We start from the raw sequence: 16,521 nt of genomic DNA, 5'->3' as shown, positions 1-16,521 counted from the left end.
GTCACCCATAAAAGTGGCTCAGTGGGTGGGTGATAAAAAGGGGCTCACTCGCCCTACTGACAGATGTGGTACCTGGAAAAGTCTACTCTGATTGGACGATGATGACACCCAAGAGGCACAGAGCCAAATGAAGAGTTCCCCCTCCCCAAGGTGTCTCCATTTACTTTCAGACGGGCACTTTTCTGCCCCTCCTCTCCAACACCAAGGAAATAACAGCGTGCGTTAAAGCTCAAGCCAGCTTGTCGATCGCCGCAGTTCGAGCCTTTCTGTCACTCCATCCACAACCGCGACAAATCCCGGAGTGGCTTCACGCAGCTTTGGAGCATCAATCGAGGGAGCGAGAAGGGCTGGAGTGGGCTCTTTTGGAAGGCTTTTACGCACGCACGTTACGCACTGGGATTTACTGGATTTAAGGAAATCATTTGAAGTTTTATGGAATAATAACAGTTTCGCCGTAAGTAGTTTTGTTGCTTTTACTATTAATCCAGTATTACACGTTCTGCTTGGGAAAAAAAACCAAAAAAAACGATCTTTTGTATAACAATGAACAAAATAATGATTTTACGTTTCATTGTTTATTAAAACGAACTGAAAAGTTTTGGGAAACTTGTTTTTAGAAACATGACTTTTAGGGGAATTCTTAATAGGTATCATCCATAGGGAACCTGCGCGCGAGGATGCTGTGCTGTCCTCATATAACCTTGAAATCCTGTCGCGGAAGTGGCTTTCAAGTGATATGGCGTGTGGTTGATAAATGTAACCATGATTGACTAATTACTTATACCACCAATCTGATCTCTGCGCAACTAAAATTAGATTTTATTATCCCAAAAATAGCAAGTTTTTCTTAATAAAAAAAAAAAAAAAAGAATTTTTAATTTTTATTTTTTTGTATGGATGCAACAGGTGAAGTTGTTATTTTATGATTATTTTTAGCACTTCACCTAAGTGTATTTTGGCATTCTCCAAAACTTAAACTAACAATTATCGACGTTTTTAGTGTTATTTAGTTCATTTTGATCCTTGTTTTGTTTATGTAACATGATTATTCGTCATATCAGGCTTTTTTGCTCTTCAAATGTGCTTCTTAATATCTAAAATATTTGATTTCTCTGTGGTCAAGTAGAGGTTTATAGAGAGGAATATTTGACTGCTCCAATACACGCCACTTGTGTTTAAGAGTGTAAATGAGGGTGTGCGTCTGTGTGCGTGCGTGGGTGGGGGTTAGTCCTCATGTGTAGTCTGATCCCACTTTTTTTTTTTGTCTTTTTCTTTTTTGCCTTTGTGCAGTAGTGTCCAACTCATTTTCATGGCTGCCCAAATTGTAGTTATGGTCTCCCTCAGATGGCTGTGTTGGGTGTGAAAATCTATAAATGTGTATTCACCTTATCATAATGATCACAAAAATACAATGGCCCGTGCATTGTTTTTTTTAAAAGTAAATACTGTATATTTTAATAACAAATTGAATTTAAAATTAGGAGACATGGAAAATAGGGGCGACCAAATATATAAGTATACAACGATCGTTGGATTTGGTGAAAAATAAGGCTTGCAATAGCTGTTAGACGTTTACATTTTCGTACAGATTTTCAGCCAAAATAAAAAGAACAAATCCATTTAACAAGAAACATGAAGTAGACGTTTTATTTGCCTTAGTGGGCCACATAAAGTGATGTGGTGGGCCAGATCTGGCCCCAGAGCCTTGTGTTTGATACCATGCCTTAGCACAGCCATCCATAAAATTGACTGAAAATTGAAATTTCTCATTACTTCTCTATGCCAACTAAGCTGGTCTGAACATGATTATGTTGAATGAGAATAACGTGTTAAAAACCACAAAAACAACAACAAATGCCTCTGTTTCTGTGTTTTTGTCAACAGATGATACTAAATATAAAGCAGATCCTGTGGTTATATTGTCTCTGTGAAGCAGCAACTGCAAGCGGTAGGTTTCAAACCAGCTTTCTGAATGCTCTTTTCAGGCACTCCCCTTTCTCTCCGCTCATCCGCCAGTCTACTCTGTCTCTCTCAATCATTCTGACAAGGTCACATTGAACCATGTGTTACTGAGTGACGTGTGAACAGCGACGCCTCGCAGTGCAAAAGTTCCCCTTCATTCGTTAAACCGGTGGTGTCAAACATATGACCCGTGGGCCAAAACTGGCCCCCCAGGAAGTTCAATCCGGCCCACAGAATGCATTTGAAAGTGAAAAAATACTGTAGCGACCCTACATTAAGAATTATATAATTTTCAACTGTCTGTGAGCTAGTGAATGTGAATAGGCAGAATCCTAACTTGTGATTGGATGAGAAAGCCAAGGGGCAAATTGCAAATTTTTCTTGATAAATTTGATATTGTTGTTAATGTTTCGTACATGGATAGTTCATTAAATATAAAGATTTTATTAAGGTGCTTTTATAGCTTTGCATTAAATAAAAGGGGAAAACAGCAACTTATTGTTATTTATATTTAACAACTGTACCTGCTCAGCCAATCAGTAGAGTACATTAAAGAAAGCAAATAATCTGTTTTAAGGACCATAGATGCAAGCTCAACCATTTATTACAGCTTGTTTTTAAAGGAATTATTTAACATTTATAAAACATTTTGTTATTGTAGAGGTAAAAACAAATGAGATGACAATAGAAAGAATCACTTTCTGCAATATTTTTAAGCATTGAAAAAAACAGCAATTAAATAACCCCCCCATTTGTATTGGTTGTTAAAAGACGCCCTGGGTTCCCTGGTCGGGCCCACTTGACATCAAATTAGGCTGAATGTGGCCCCTGAACTACAGTGCAATGAGTTTGACACTCCTGCTTTAAACCAACCTGTGAGATGTTTCTCAAGGTGATATGTGTCCTAAGACCTTTGCACCTGGGGGCCCCGTTGGCCCCCTAGGCTCTTCTTGGCCACTGGTCTCTGTCTGTCTCTGAGGACGGAGGGACACCTTTCAATTAGAGCGAGTTCCCAGTCTGGAAAGAACAGCTGGTTTCACCTCTCATCCTAATAAGGCCATCCGTTAAAGGGCGCACACTCATGCCTGGAAGGGAGTCTCACTGCTGTTTCCAGAGCATTCCCTACATTATTCCTCTTCAATACTCCCCCACCCCCTTCTTATCCCCACTTGGAACCTCTTCGCAAAAAAAAAAAAAGAAGCAAAATCCCTCCTCACCACATGAGTCAGCGTGATTCAGCCTGTTGCCATGTTGTGTTTGGTTGTCTGTCTGTGTCCTTTTCCTCCCGACTCCAAAGTGGACTGAGATACAGTCAGCAGGAGCAAAGTAATGGTCACCCTGTCTAGTTCAGGACAGGGCCTTGTTTAGTTCTTAACTGTGTGCAGAAATAGATACAATAGAAAATAAAAAAATCAAAATTAAAAAAAATAAAACTACCCATGTGCTGCAATGGAAAAACTGCGACCACTAGTGTTCTTATCTGGAAAAGAAAACCCAAAAAACAAAAAAACATTTTAAGGTGCTGCATATACTGTACAGGATCATTCCTTTAATTGAACCACAAACAACTTAGCACGATTGTAAAGAAAGAAGCAGCTTGCCCTGGCTGCTGTAGCTATATTATAATAATACAAAGACAGTAAATGTGTGAGAAAAAAAGGAAAGTGTGACTATTAGAGAGGATGTTGGCAACGACCGTCCCATTCATTTCGGAGACAGTGACTCTCCACGCTTCACTTTTTAGCTGCAGGCACATATGAAATAATACAGATATATAGATTATGTAGATATATTTACTTATTATTGTAAAACTCAAGCGGCACGGTGGACGACTGGTTAGAGTGTCTTCCTCACAGTTCTGAGGAACGGGGTTCAATCCCGAGCCCCGCCTCTGTGGAGTTTGCATATTTCTCCCTGTGCCTGCGTGGGTTTTCTCCGGGCACTCTGGTTTCCTCCCACATCCCAAAAAACATGCATGCGAGGTTAATTGACTACTCTAAATTGCCTGTAGGTGTGAATGTGAGTGCGAATGGTTTGTTTGTTTGTTTGTGCCCTGCAATTGGCTGGAAACCAGTTCAGGGTGTACCCCGCCTCCTGCAGATGATAGCTTGGATAGGCTCCAGCACGCCCGCTATTGAGGAGTAGCGGCTCAGAAAATGGATGGATGAATGTAAAACTCAACTATATACTGTACATACAGTATTGGTATGGCTTATGCGATACAACATTGTATATTTGATTGGCTTTCACAATCGATGTTGCAATATCAAATTTCAAATTGCAGAAAAATTATTTGCTGATGGTTGTTCACTCATGCAACTATTTGCAAAACTCCCCACATTCAGTCACGTCACTCAGTGTGCGGCGGCCTTTAGACACACTGTATAGTCTGTATGAAATTGGGCATAATTTAGAAGCTGAGTTGAGACTTTCCAAGGGTAATTTTCAGACTCATGATATTTCTGACAGTTTGGGTGGTTTTCTCACACCCTGCCAATTCAACTGAGTCTGGCAATAGTACATATCAGACCTTTGGCGGTACAATGGCTCATCACTCGGGTGGTACCACTAAAGCCTTTTTGCCTTAGCACACTATGGGGTGTGTTAGTGTAGTGATTCTCAACTGGTGGGTTGGGTTGGGTTGTGTTACATGCAGTTATGTACATCCTCAGTTTCTTAATAAGGTGCTCTAAAAGGCACTTGAAACATGTAAGCATGAGGAGTTATGTTTAAAAATATGGTATTTATAAGTTTTCAAAGACTGTTTGTGAGCAATACATGTTCTTTATTGTTCCTAACTTCTGTAAAAGTGGGTCCCGACTTAGCAACAATAGAAAGTGTCAGGTCCACGGGTGACAACAGTTGAGGACCACTGCGTTAGTGTGTTTACTCGGACCAGAAAAAAAATTCATGCTATAACATATCCGTATTTTTTTCTTGATGATGAATGTACTTAACCTCTTTTGTTTTGTTTTCTCTTTCAGTCGCCAACTCATTATCCATCATGAAGCCAGTCACTGGTTCCCTCTCCGGGAAGGTTAACCTTCCCTGTTTCTTCTCAACTATTCCAACCTTGTCACCAGTAAACCCCAACGCCACCGCCGCTTTTTCCATAGACTACTTACGTATCAAATGGACAAAAATAGAGGGAGAAGTCGAGTCAACAGTGTTAGTGGCACAAAAGGGGGTCATCAAGATTGGCTCCAGCTACAGGAACCGGGTATCTGTGCCCAGTCACCCTGAGGATGTGGGGGATGCCTCATTGACAATGGTGAAGCTGCTTGCTAGCGATGCGGGCACGTATCGCTGTGAGGTCATGTACGGTATTGAGGACACCCATGATACAGTTAACCTCAATGTTGATGGTAAGAAGATTCTTGTCTATTTGCTGTGAAATCAAGCAGAGAACAGTGATGTGTCTACTGAACATATTGTGCTTGCATGGACATTGTGATAGTCAATGTTAGCAACTAAACGTGTGAACTATAGACCTCCCAACTATGACCGTCCTTCAGCTTGCTTTCGATACTCAAAGTATATAGTCTCAACTACTAGAGCTCCATTGAGGATGATAGAGCACTCTGTGTTACAACCTGATGCTTTTCATTTTGACACTTACTAAAATGTTTGCATTCTCTTTTCATTTACCTATTATAACAATTAAACAAGATATGAACTATGATATTTGAACATAACTCGCCAGCCAAAAGGTATTGGGCTCTATTTTTGCAGCGGGCGCATCTGCGGCAGGCCGCAGTTTCTGGCGTATCTTGAATTTCATGGAAGCACAAGGTTAGCTGTGCGTGTTTGCCAATTTAGCAGACCTGCAACAAGCTGGGCGTTTCAGCGCAGCGAGAGTGTGTCCTTTGATTTGCACCCAGCAAAGTGACAATTTGGTGGTAGAAAGTCAGTCCAAATGTATGGCCGCTGAGACCACATCTAAGGCGTGTCGACTGCTGGTCTAACGGGATTTTGGTAAATTTGATCATGGGTGCGACTATCGTGTCATTACCTTTTGTGGTGGTTGACAATCCCCACAACGTCTTTTATGTTTGTGGTCAAAGTTAGATTTTTAGTTTGTCAGATTTTTCACACACCATCTTGTTTTATTACAGCGTTTCACCTTTGCAAATTCAAACCATCCCCTGGAGATTTAAATGAATTAAACAGTTCAATTCTTGACGATGTTGCTGCATATATGGACGGCATTATTCTGTTTTTGTGTCCAGGTGTTGTCTTTCATTACCGTGCCAACACCAGCAGGTACACGTTAGACTACAAGAAGGCTGTTGAGGAGTGCTACAACATCGGCGCGACTATCGCCACATACGACCAGCTGAAAGCCGCGTACCAGGATGGTTTTGATCAGTGTGATGCTGGTTGGATTGCTGACCAAACAGTGAGGTATGTTGTCTATCAAACAATTACATTCATTGGATTTGTCCACATATCGGAGAGTTGTAAAATGGATCTTCCATCACTGTGTCTAGATACCCGATCATAAAGCCCAGAAAAGGCTGCTATGGCAACTTACAAAATAAACCTGGTGTGAGAACATACGGAACCAGGAAACCCACAGAGACTTATGATGTCTACTGTTATGTGGACAAACTTTATGGTAAGACACAAACTTTCTAGCACATTTTCATTGAAAATGTATTGATAAAACCAACATTCGCTCACCCAAGTGGTAACCCAATAAAAAAATGCGATAATGGTGTTGTAAAAGTATCTGGCATTGCTTCTGATGATCTTCCCTCCATGTTTTTTCTTATCACTCATGTTCCAGTCTGTGACTGCTGACAAGCTCAATTCAACTCACAACAGAGCTTTTTAATGACGGTTTAAATCTTTGAGCTGAAGCCCAGTCTCCTTTCAGTTGTTCCTCTCACTGGTATTTCGACTGTTCAGCTCAGATATTCCATTGCAGCATATGATATGAAGCTTATTTAGTTGTAGTTAACAAATACGACTGCAGAATGACATTTCCATCATTAGTGTGAACAGATGCACATGGCGGTGTCAGCCAGAGAACAAAACCCAACCCTGCAGCCAGCACGGAGAAACTATACTTGTATTTTCTTTTGGCTGTTGAATCCAGCAATCATATTTGTTTTAACATTCATTCATTCATTTTCCATACCACTTCTCCTCACGCGGGTCGCGGGCATGCGGGAGCCTGTCCCAGCTAACTGTGGCCGAGAGACGGGGTACACCCTGAACTGGTTGCCAGTCAATCGCAGGGCACGTATAGACACGGACAACCATTCACACTCACATTCCTATCGTCATTGAGTGGGAACTGAAACCACGCTGCCTACACCATCAGTGACTTTTTTTAACGTGTGTTTATATATTGAGTGTTGATATATTTGTTTCTGGATCTGTATCGGAAAAATAAGACATGGCCCTTGACTAGAAATCTGATAATAATGACATTTATTACCACACTTGATTCAACATTTACTGAAAGTCCAATTTGAAGGAAAATAAATGCTGAATAAAATCAAATAAAAAATTACTAAACCATCAATGTAACCTTCTGAACTTGTGTCATGCTTTAAGGATGGGTGACAGCTCTTGGGTGGATGTCAATACCACTGTAAATCAAAATAATTGATATATTATGGGAGTGGTTGAAGTGTTACACCCTGGACTAAATGAAAACATGTTTTCAGCCCTTTATCCACTTTTGTACTGTAGTTTGATAAAGACCAGGAAGCAATGTGCGGGTTTGTCACCAAATGAGCAGCATATAGTTCAGTTCAGAATTGTAAACACTAATCCGACAAGTAATTCCACCGCAGGATGTTTAGACATGACGGCAATAGCTGTGTCAGCTACATAAAGTAAGCAGTGTGAAATCATAGCAGTACAATACAGTGGAACCCAAAAAATAATTAGAAAAAACAGGAGGAATGAACACAAGTACCATGATGTATGCATTATAGTTTTAATTAATACTGTACGTTCCCCCCCCTCCCCATTCCATTTCCCTTGTTTCACTGGCCACAATACTGGCCCTTTTTTTACTCTTTAGGGTAAAGAGTAAAACCGGGGGCCAGTTGTGGCCCGCTGCAGGTTTTCTAATTGGCCTGCTGCGTAGTCGAATACAGTTGTGCCATGAGATACGAGTAACCCAATTTAGGAGTTTTTCGAAATATGAGACGTTGTTCGGGTGATTTTTTTGCCTTGTGATTTAAGATTTGAGGTCTCAGCGCTGCATGGTCACTTAACAAAAAGCGGCAGTTTGGCAGATAGTGAACAGTTCTTCTCAGCAACGGATATTTGAACACAATCAGTAGTACACAGACAATATAACAATACTACAGGCAAAAGCATTATCCTCTGCAAAGAATGACTAATATAACTGCAGATTATAAAGGAGTTGTGACTGTCCTCATTTATGTATATCCCTATGTCTTTATTATACTTCCCCTTGGGTGGCCAATATAGATGCACACAGCAGAAGGAGCAACACAATATTCATTGAATTGAAACACAAAATGTGGCCAAAAAAACAATTTAATCCGTTACATTTGATTTGATTATGTCATTACTGTACATTCCTATGAAGTACAAAGTTAGAGAGTTATATTTTTCTTATTAAAAACACATTACACATTGTTTTTTTTGGGGAGGCGGGGCAGAACGGATTAATGACATTTTAATTCATTTTAATAGAAAAATATTTTAAATAGGAGCATGGTCGTGGAAAGAATGAAATTCATATATATATATTCATATCTCTCAAGGCAACAATGTATTAAAATTAAACACGGCGTGTCATCAAAAGGTTATGAGAAAAAGGCAGTTAAAAGATAGTACACTTTAAAAAAAAAAAAAAAAAAAAAAAATGTTGAACGTGACAAGATATCACAGTTTTTTTAATGTAAAAAATGTTGAATGCATTTTTTGGAATTGTAATTTTGAACGTGGCTATCCCTTTTTTAAAAAAAATAAATAAATTAGATCTTACCCTACTTGATGACTTGCTTTGTCACTGATAACTCAAGCTTATCTGATGTTATTTGTTAATCCTTTGTTGCAATTTGTCATTGTAATTCCAGGTGACGTGTTCTACGCTCCTGTGTCCCAAAAAATGACTTTTGAGGAAGCAAAGGATGAGTGTAAGAAGAGGAAGAGTGAGCTGGCAACTCCCGGCCAGCTTCACGCTGCGTGGCGACGAGGCCTTGACAGGTGTGACTATGGCTGGCTTTCAGACGGAAGTGCACGACATCCTGTCGCTGTACCCAAAATTCAGTGCGGGGGAGGCCTGCTGGGGGTCAGAACCATGTATCGCTATAGGAACCAAACTGGATTCCCAGAACCAACGACTCAGCTTGGAGCTTACTGTTTTAAAGGTGAGCCCATCATGTTTACTGTGAGTGATCATGGAAGTGTCATGGAACATGGCGTTACCTGTGTGGGGTGGCGCTTACACCGTAATGTGTTCATATTTGGCTTCATTGAAAACTGGGATTGAAGGCTCAGATGTTTTTGTAAAACTGTCCAGACGATGATCTCATTTTCTATTTAGTCCCACCCATTCACTTTGTTTCCCGTACATTCCCATGTAGGTACCAAACAACACATTTATTCCCCCTATTTTTACATGTTTTGCCACTTTCTGATATGAGTTTCAGTATGGTCAACATTAATTAATTAATTAATTAATTTAATTTTAAAAAATTAACACATTTACAAGTCATTATATTTATGATGTCCCAACCTCAGCCTTCTCAGAATGCAGTGTCCAGTTAACCTTGCTGTTGCGAGCTTCCCCCCCCCCCAGCCCATTGCTGTTGCTGCAAAAATTAGCCAAGGGGAGGGGTAATGGTGACAAACTATTTACCTAAAAATTATTGGTTGCACCGGCCATTACTTTACTGGGAGGGTTCATGACCATATTTGCTTGAGAGGCTAAATATTTCCTTCTCCTCCTTCAGGCTTATCCTACAACATGCTATTGATTGATCTGAAACACATTCACACACTCAAGTACTATTCAAACACTGTTTAAGTGTCTCTTGGCGTAGCTTCCATGTCAGATGAGAGTTAATACGTTTCAGTTTTGCCATGTCTTACGTGATCTCAGGGCCTATCCCATTGAAAAGATGCAATTATGCGTACACATAAGGTCATTGTTGTGCCACGGGAAAAGAGGAGACTACGGCAATACATCCCACGAAACGTCGTGGTTCAGTGGAAGTTAGCAGACTGGGACAATTCTTAACTAATCAGCAACCCCAGGGCAAAGCAAACGACTGATGATAGGTTCCTTTCAGACAAGCAGCAGAATCCCTCACCTGTCAGCCCTTTTAGGCTAGGCTCACTATCTTACTCCCTTTTTGCCTTTCTCCCCTCATTTCCGCTGTCAGATTTTTTCACTCCATCATTCTCACTTGTACTTATCAGAGCAGACATTTGGATAATGGACAAAGCTACCGCTGGACTTCTAAATTCAGTCATCCTCGGTGACCCTTGACCAGGCCTTTCCATCTTTACAAACGAGAGCTTGGGCAGATAAGCCATCCCCTGCCTGGCCATTTAGTGCTCTGAGGAAGGCTGACTCTCGCGGTGATAAGTACCCGTGGAGTTCAGAGGGCATACAAACAGCCCACCCTTTTCTCCCCGCTGTGTGTTCCATGTCGCCTCGCTCAGCCATTTGTATTTACGCCCCCATCTGACTGCTTTTCAAGTGTCCTTGTTTGGTGGGATCCACTGCATCATTTCCTGCCTTCCCGCTCACAGCCATATGTCACAAGACAAACTATTATGTAAACTATGTATAGTTACATCATTTAGACTGGTGTTTCTCAACGTGTATTGCGGCAAGGCCAGGTTTTCAGACTTAACATTTATTTATTTATTTATTTTTTTACTAGGGGCACAAGCACAAAATCTAATGGTTTTGTAAATCTCATATTTACATTTCCTCTCATTTCCCCTGTATTACTGATAAATACTTTGACCATAAATGCAGAAACTACAATGTTTTAAATTCAGATTTTATTGTGCAAGTTTTGACAGAACATAAGCATAAAAACAAGTTATACAGCTTAGTAATAAAAATGTAAACTTAATGTTTTAGCTGGCAGTGCCAGTGTTATTATTATTATTATTATTATTATTATGTTTTTTTTTATTGTTGTTGTGGGTGTCGACAGCAGAATTTGAAGTTCATTAAATTTGTATCCATGAAATACCTCAGCCAAGTAAACTGAACCACTCATCCCAAAAACAAATTTATACTGAAATAATGACGATTTTTGTCTCACTTTACTCGCAAATTTACTTCCTGTGTGTGAAATCTGTTCCTGTACAGTTGAACACAGTGCTCGCGGAAAGCCATGACTTATCCTGTTGTATGAATAGCAACATGTGGATACACAGGTTGTTTCTGTCAGCTAAATTTAATTGTTCTGCCGGTCACTATACGTCACTGGTGTAGATACCGTAGATACATTATTTTTTAGTAAATAAATATTTTTACCGAATTTCTTTAGTAAATAAATATTGTTTTTCAGAGCAATGGCACACCTGATGATCTCTCAGCTCACGTAATGTGGTTGGGAATCACTGAGTTACACAGAAAGACCAGCTGAAATGAGGCCACACAGAGGGAAAAAGGGTATAATTGGGATCTAATTGGTTCCTGGATTGTCTTGTACAAAACAAAGGCCTCAGTAATAGCAACAGCTCCAATGTTTCAGTGAGATAATGCACTCCCTTTATGAGCTGCCTTTGTTTTCCTGTTTGGAAAAATTGTGTCTTGCACCTTACATCAGGGATAGTTTCATGAGGAAAGAGAGACTGCATGTGTACGTAAAGCTGCGTTTACACAAGCTGTGTGCCATTGAATCAGAATCAGAATCATCTTTATTTGCCAAGTATGTCAAAAAAACATCAGGAATTTGAAAGCTCTCTAAAGATGTTACACTCATTTTTATGTGAGAGTCAATGACTATGAGTCCTAGAAGGACAACGAGGAACATCTAAAAAGATGCTACAAGGATTGATAATTTACAATAACATGGAGAAAAAAAGAAGATGCAAATTTGTTTTCTCCCACCAAGTGAAGAAGATCCAGCAGATTCACATCTGTCAATTTTGTGTAGTTGCAGAACGGGTCACCGTTTTATTTTTATCAATTTAAATTTGTGTGCAACAGTACTAGAGATCTCAACAAAATTGTACCTCTTTCTTCAATTATGATCAAGATGTGATAGTTTTTACTCATACATTCACTCACATTCAAAAAGTTCCTTTGTTGAACAACTTTTATGGTACAAATACATATACAGTATCATAATAATGCCCAGTGGTCATCTACAACCATCGGTTTTTACTTGTGTTTGTACTTGACGATAGTAAAGAAAGGTTGAAAGGTTCAAGCACCAATGAATTGTGTAAAGCGTTTACAGAGTAAAGGGCCCGGCTGGGTCTAAATGTTTATATTCTGTTCTTCTAAGAATCACATTTGTTGTTTCAGGGGGTTGAGGAAAGGTTTTGAGAAATTGAGTTCTTATTCAAACTGGGTCCCTTGCTCATCTCCAACAACAATGCATTTTTAAAATCACGGAAAACAAATATCATTGATGTAAATTACCCAACAGTTCAGTTTGTTTGAAAACATGATTAAATATTCTTGAGATGGCATAATCAACAGATCACACCTTAGAGAGGAAGTCCTTCACTCCAGCATTTCTTAGAAACATACAGTAGTTTAAGTTGCATCTTCATTACAAGGCATTGTTTCTGCTTTGCAAACTGGCAAATGCCTCCACTGTAATATTTCTTAAAGATTCGTTGTCTTATATTTATAATGTGTGTATTTTACAGGAAGGAAACTGATGTTCAACCAAACTTCTTTTGTGGACATATCAGTGGCCAACATTACAAGTATAACCTTCGGTTCCTCCACCTTTCCTTTACTTGAGAGTAGTGTGGTTACTCAAACCCAAACTTCAGAAACTGGATTAGAGGCTGAAGCAGACTCTGCAGTTGCTCCAAATCTTCCATCTATGTTTTCTACTAGTATGGTTCCACCTCAACCGACTCCAGTAGGCAAAGAAGAGGAGTTATTCACTACTGTGGCACCGACCATTATGGAAGACCATGAAGACATTGATGATCTAACACCAGTAGACCCGGACTTTGATGACTTTATACATGAGAAGGTAACATATGTTGAATCCGTTCCCCAACGTGGTGACACATTGCCAGAGCTCCACTTCACAACTGGAAGTGCTGACGCAACAGAGTCAGTGTCCGAAACAATGGGAGAGCCAGACGATCATTCAGTAATTGAGATCAGTACCATTGGTCCTGATGTAGTACTACAAGATGCTTCTCCCAGCAGAGAGCCCATGTTTGCTGGGGGGGAAACGGAGGAAACTATTCTGAATTCTAATACCACCGACAAAGTAGCAGAATCATCTGATGTGAAAAGCGAAGACGTTTTTAGTGCATTAAAAACATCAACACCAACTGATTCCAGAGCAGCCTCCCCATTCTATGATAGCAACACTGATGACATAAAGACAGATCTACTGGTAGAGGCACTGGCACCCACACAGTCACAGGACCTCTTGCTCAGCACAGATGGGACAGACACCCCAACCACCACTACCATTCTCACCAGCACCACATTTATGTGTAACACTGAGCCTGGCACTGAGGTGGACATAGGCACCACCACCCCCTTGCCACTGGAAACAAACCCACAGAACAAAGTCCTAATACAACATATTATGACACCAGAAGAAAGCCTGTTTGCAACAGGGACGGGCACTCCCATTCTCATCGAAGGTCCAACATCAGATGATGTGTCAATGAGAGTCTTTGACGAGTCCGCCGATCAGGTGTCACAGCAAAGTGGTGACACCCTCACACAGGTTGACACTACAACAGAGATTGATGAAGAGTTCTTCACAACTGCTCCAGTGATTTCAGCTGTAAGAAGCAGCACCACCATCGCCCCGGAAAAAACGGTCACAAAGGAATCGTCTAACAAAGAGACCACTGTCATGCAGAAGCAGAACACATCAGGTAAGACTTTCCAACAAGCCTTTAGCCTCGGAATTGTTATGTACCACCTTTAACAGTCAATTTCGTTGTTAAAAGTCTAGTTTAGACTTAGTTTTTGAGTTTGGGCTGGCATTCATTTTGTTTTTCATGCGTTCCTATTAATCAGACTGATGTTGCTGCACGGAAGGCGCCTGTTTCGTGAACCTGTTTGTATCTGTCCCTCGGCTCAATGAACAGGCGCAACATTTTCAGATGGGTACTTCACTTTATTTGCAGATGGGTGCCAATTCAGGATTTCAGCTCTGTTTCCTATTTCTGGAGCTTTGGCTTGGTTTGTCTTGAGATTTAGTACTTATGTTTGTCTGTTGTGTAAATGTATCCATTGTGTCCTGGAGCTCTTCTTTCCAAAGTCTGAGAGAGAATTAGTTTTTTGCTAGGACATCTCATCCCAATTCATCACTTTGAAAGAGTATGCCTTTTAAAAGCTGTGTGACATGGCGTGCATGTCATTTACACTTTTGGTCTTCCCGGTTGACAAATGTGACATCTCAATAGCTTTTACATAGAGGTTATCCTAAATTCTTAGTTTGTATAGTTTTATACAGATGAAACGTGGCCTTCCACCACTTCTGGTACATTTAAAACAACTTGCAGATTAGAAGCACATTCGATTATGAGCTCACTTGCAAACAGCAAGTGCATCCCTTCTCCCCATTTTAATTCAGGATTCATCACAACTACTGACATTTCCACAATGACTTCAACAATGACACAATGGATTTCTGAGTGAGAAAATTCAGTCTGATTTATTGCTTATTTGGCTTCCTTGGAAACTGTATTCCAGGTTTTCCCCCCTTGGTATGTTTCATGGAACACTAGCAGTCAGTTTCCAATTGCTGTATGTTTGGCTCTGTATACAGAGAGTCTAGTCTGTATAGACTGCTTCAATCCAATATCTCTACAATGTTTGGAGAATTTCTTTCCTTGTGAGAACATTTCCCCGAGACAAGACAAACAGACAGCACATACAGTATATGTGTGTTGCTCATAAGTAAGCACAGATGCCCGTCTTTCACTCACTCACATTAGACCAGAGATCAAGTGATGATGTCATCTCTAACACAAAGTCTCCACTTTCTGCCAGGACAGCTGGATCCCGCATGACCAAAGTGGGCGATTACAGCTAGTTTTACTTCTACATCATGTCATGTGGCTCAGATGACACACACTTTTTGCTCTCTTAGGATTTGTGGGAAACATTTTGGAAAGATTGCATAGTAGGAGGCAAGTCTTGTCTGGTTGCATGGTAACAGTGCAAAAATAAGATATAGATAGATACGCACTTAATTGTTTGACATGTGATATGTTTGTGAATAATTACATACAAACTAATAAGTGCAGAGCTGTAATTGTAAAGTGTCCTGTTTACATCAAAACTGTTTGGATTGTGATTTACTAGATGCATAACAACAAATCAAGCATTTGGTCTAGAAGAAACTTTCCCCCCAAAAAAGCCCAAAGCATTTTACATTAATTACAAAAAATTACAGAAATGTGTGTGTGGAACATGGATTTTTTATTTCTTGGACCCAGAGGTCTTATAATTGTCAGAGACAAAAACAACAACAGAAGCCAAACACAAATGCTTAAATTAAAGGCAACCAGTCTCGGAAAAAAAAAAAAAACTATGCCAAGCAGTGTTTTTTGTGTCTACACTTTGACATAGGCGGGCTCTTTAGTACAACCAGTGTGAGGGCAAGGGAGTAGTACTCGTTTGGTTCACACTGGACCTCATGTACACGGAGGAGCAACAGATGAAATGTGTTACTATTTTCACCTGTCCGTGTACGATGAACTTCAATGTGATCTAACCGAGGACGGACGAGGAGAGCGTGTTTCAATAAAGTATGTGTGAGATTCGAAAGGCACATGTGTGACTTACAAAGTTGCATGAGCGAGGTACGTAAAGCAAGCGCAAATACGAGGGGCTGTCAACGACATAATTTAGGATCACACACAAACACACATCACGCACACAACTGAAACACACACTACTTAAATGCACTTACACACAACTGAAATGCTCTGAGACACTACTGAAATGCTCTCAGACATAATGAAACGCTCTCATACACACTTCTAAAACATCCATCCATTCTCTGAGCCGCTTATCCTCACAAGGGTCGCGGGAGTTCTGGAGCCAATCCCAGCTATCATCGGGCAGGAGGCGGGGTACACCTTGAACTGGTTGCCAGCCAATCGCAGGGCACATTGCAGTTTGTTCAGAAAAAACATACAGCACTGATGTTCATAGTAAATCATCTGCTTCAAGCATAATGTTCATTATCCAAGGTCGTCGGAATTTGGTTTAAAAACAATTGGCTTTCGTTTAACACCATACAGTATATTAACACTGCTCATTTGCACCAATCTCACTTCTAATAATAATATGATCAGATTTGAGTTGAGCCCAGGTTATTCTATGTTATTCTATCTTCACCCAGTATGAATCATGTTCCCTTCTAC

At 40.3% G+C, this 16,521-nt stretch overlaps 1 protein-coding gene across 2 annotated transcripts in view; it reads left to right on the top strand.

Moving 5' to 3' along the window:
• LOC133400070 (versican core protein-like) overlaps nucleotides 1–16,521 on the top strand; it is a 55,871-nt gene that overhangs the window by 17,453 nt on the left and 21,897 nt on the right. The window contains exons 1-7 of one of the 2 annotated variants that reach the window (XM_061672287.1): nucleotides 266–454; nucleotides 1,885–1,948; nucleotides 4,947–5,327; nucleotides 6,192–6,366; nucleotides 6,453–6,580; nucleotides 9,033–9,326; nucleotides 12,808–14,016. In XM_061672287.1, the coding sequence (XP_061528271.1) occupies nucleotides 1,885–1,948; nucleotides 4,947–5,327; nucleotides 6,192–6,366; nucleotides 6,453–6,580; nucleotides 9,033–9,326; nucleotides 12,808–14,016 (2,251 nt within the window). In that variant the 5' untranslated portion in view covers nucleotides 266–454. Of the gene's footprint in view, nucleotides 1–265; nucleotides 455–1,884; nucleotides 1,949–4,946; nucleotides 5,328–6,191; nucleotides 6,367–6,452; nucleotides 6,581–9,032; nucleotides 9,327–12,807; nucleotides 14,017–16,521 lie in introns of those variants that run through there. The other variant, XM_061672286.1, reaches the window with a different exon arrangement.

The sequence above is a fragment of the Phycodurus eques genome, chromosome 3 (assembly GCF_024500275.1).
Source record: "Phycodurus eques isolate BA_2022a chromosome 3, UOR_Pequ_1.1, whole genome shotgun sequence".
NCBI lineage: Eukaryota > Metazoa > Chordata > Actinopteri > Syngnathiformes > Syngnathidae > Phycodurus > Phycodurus eques.
The sequence above is the reverse complement of the archived record's forward strand: the minus strand, read 5'-3'. Positions and strand labels throughout refer to the sequence as shown.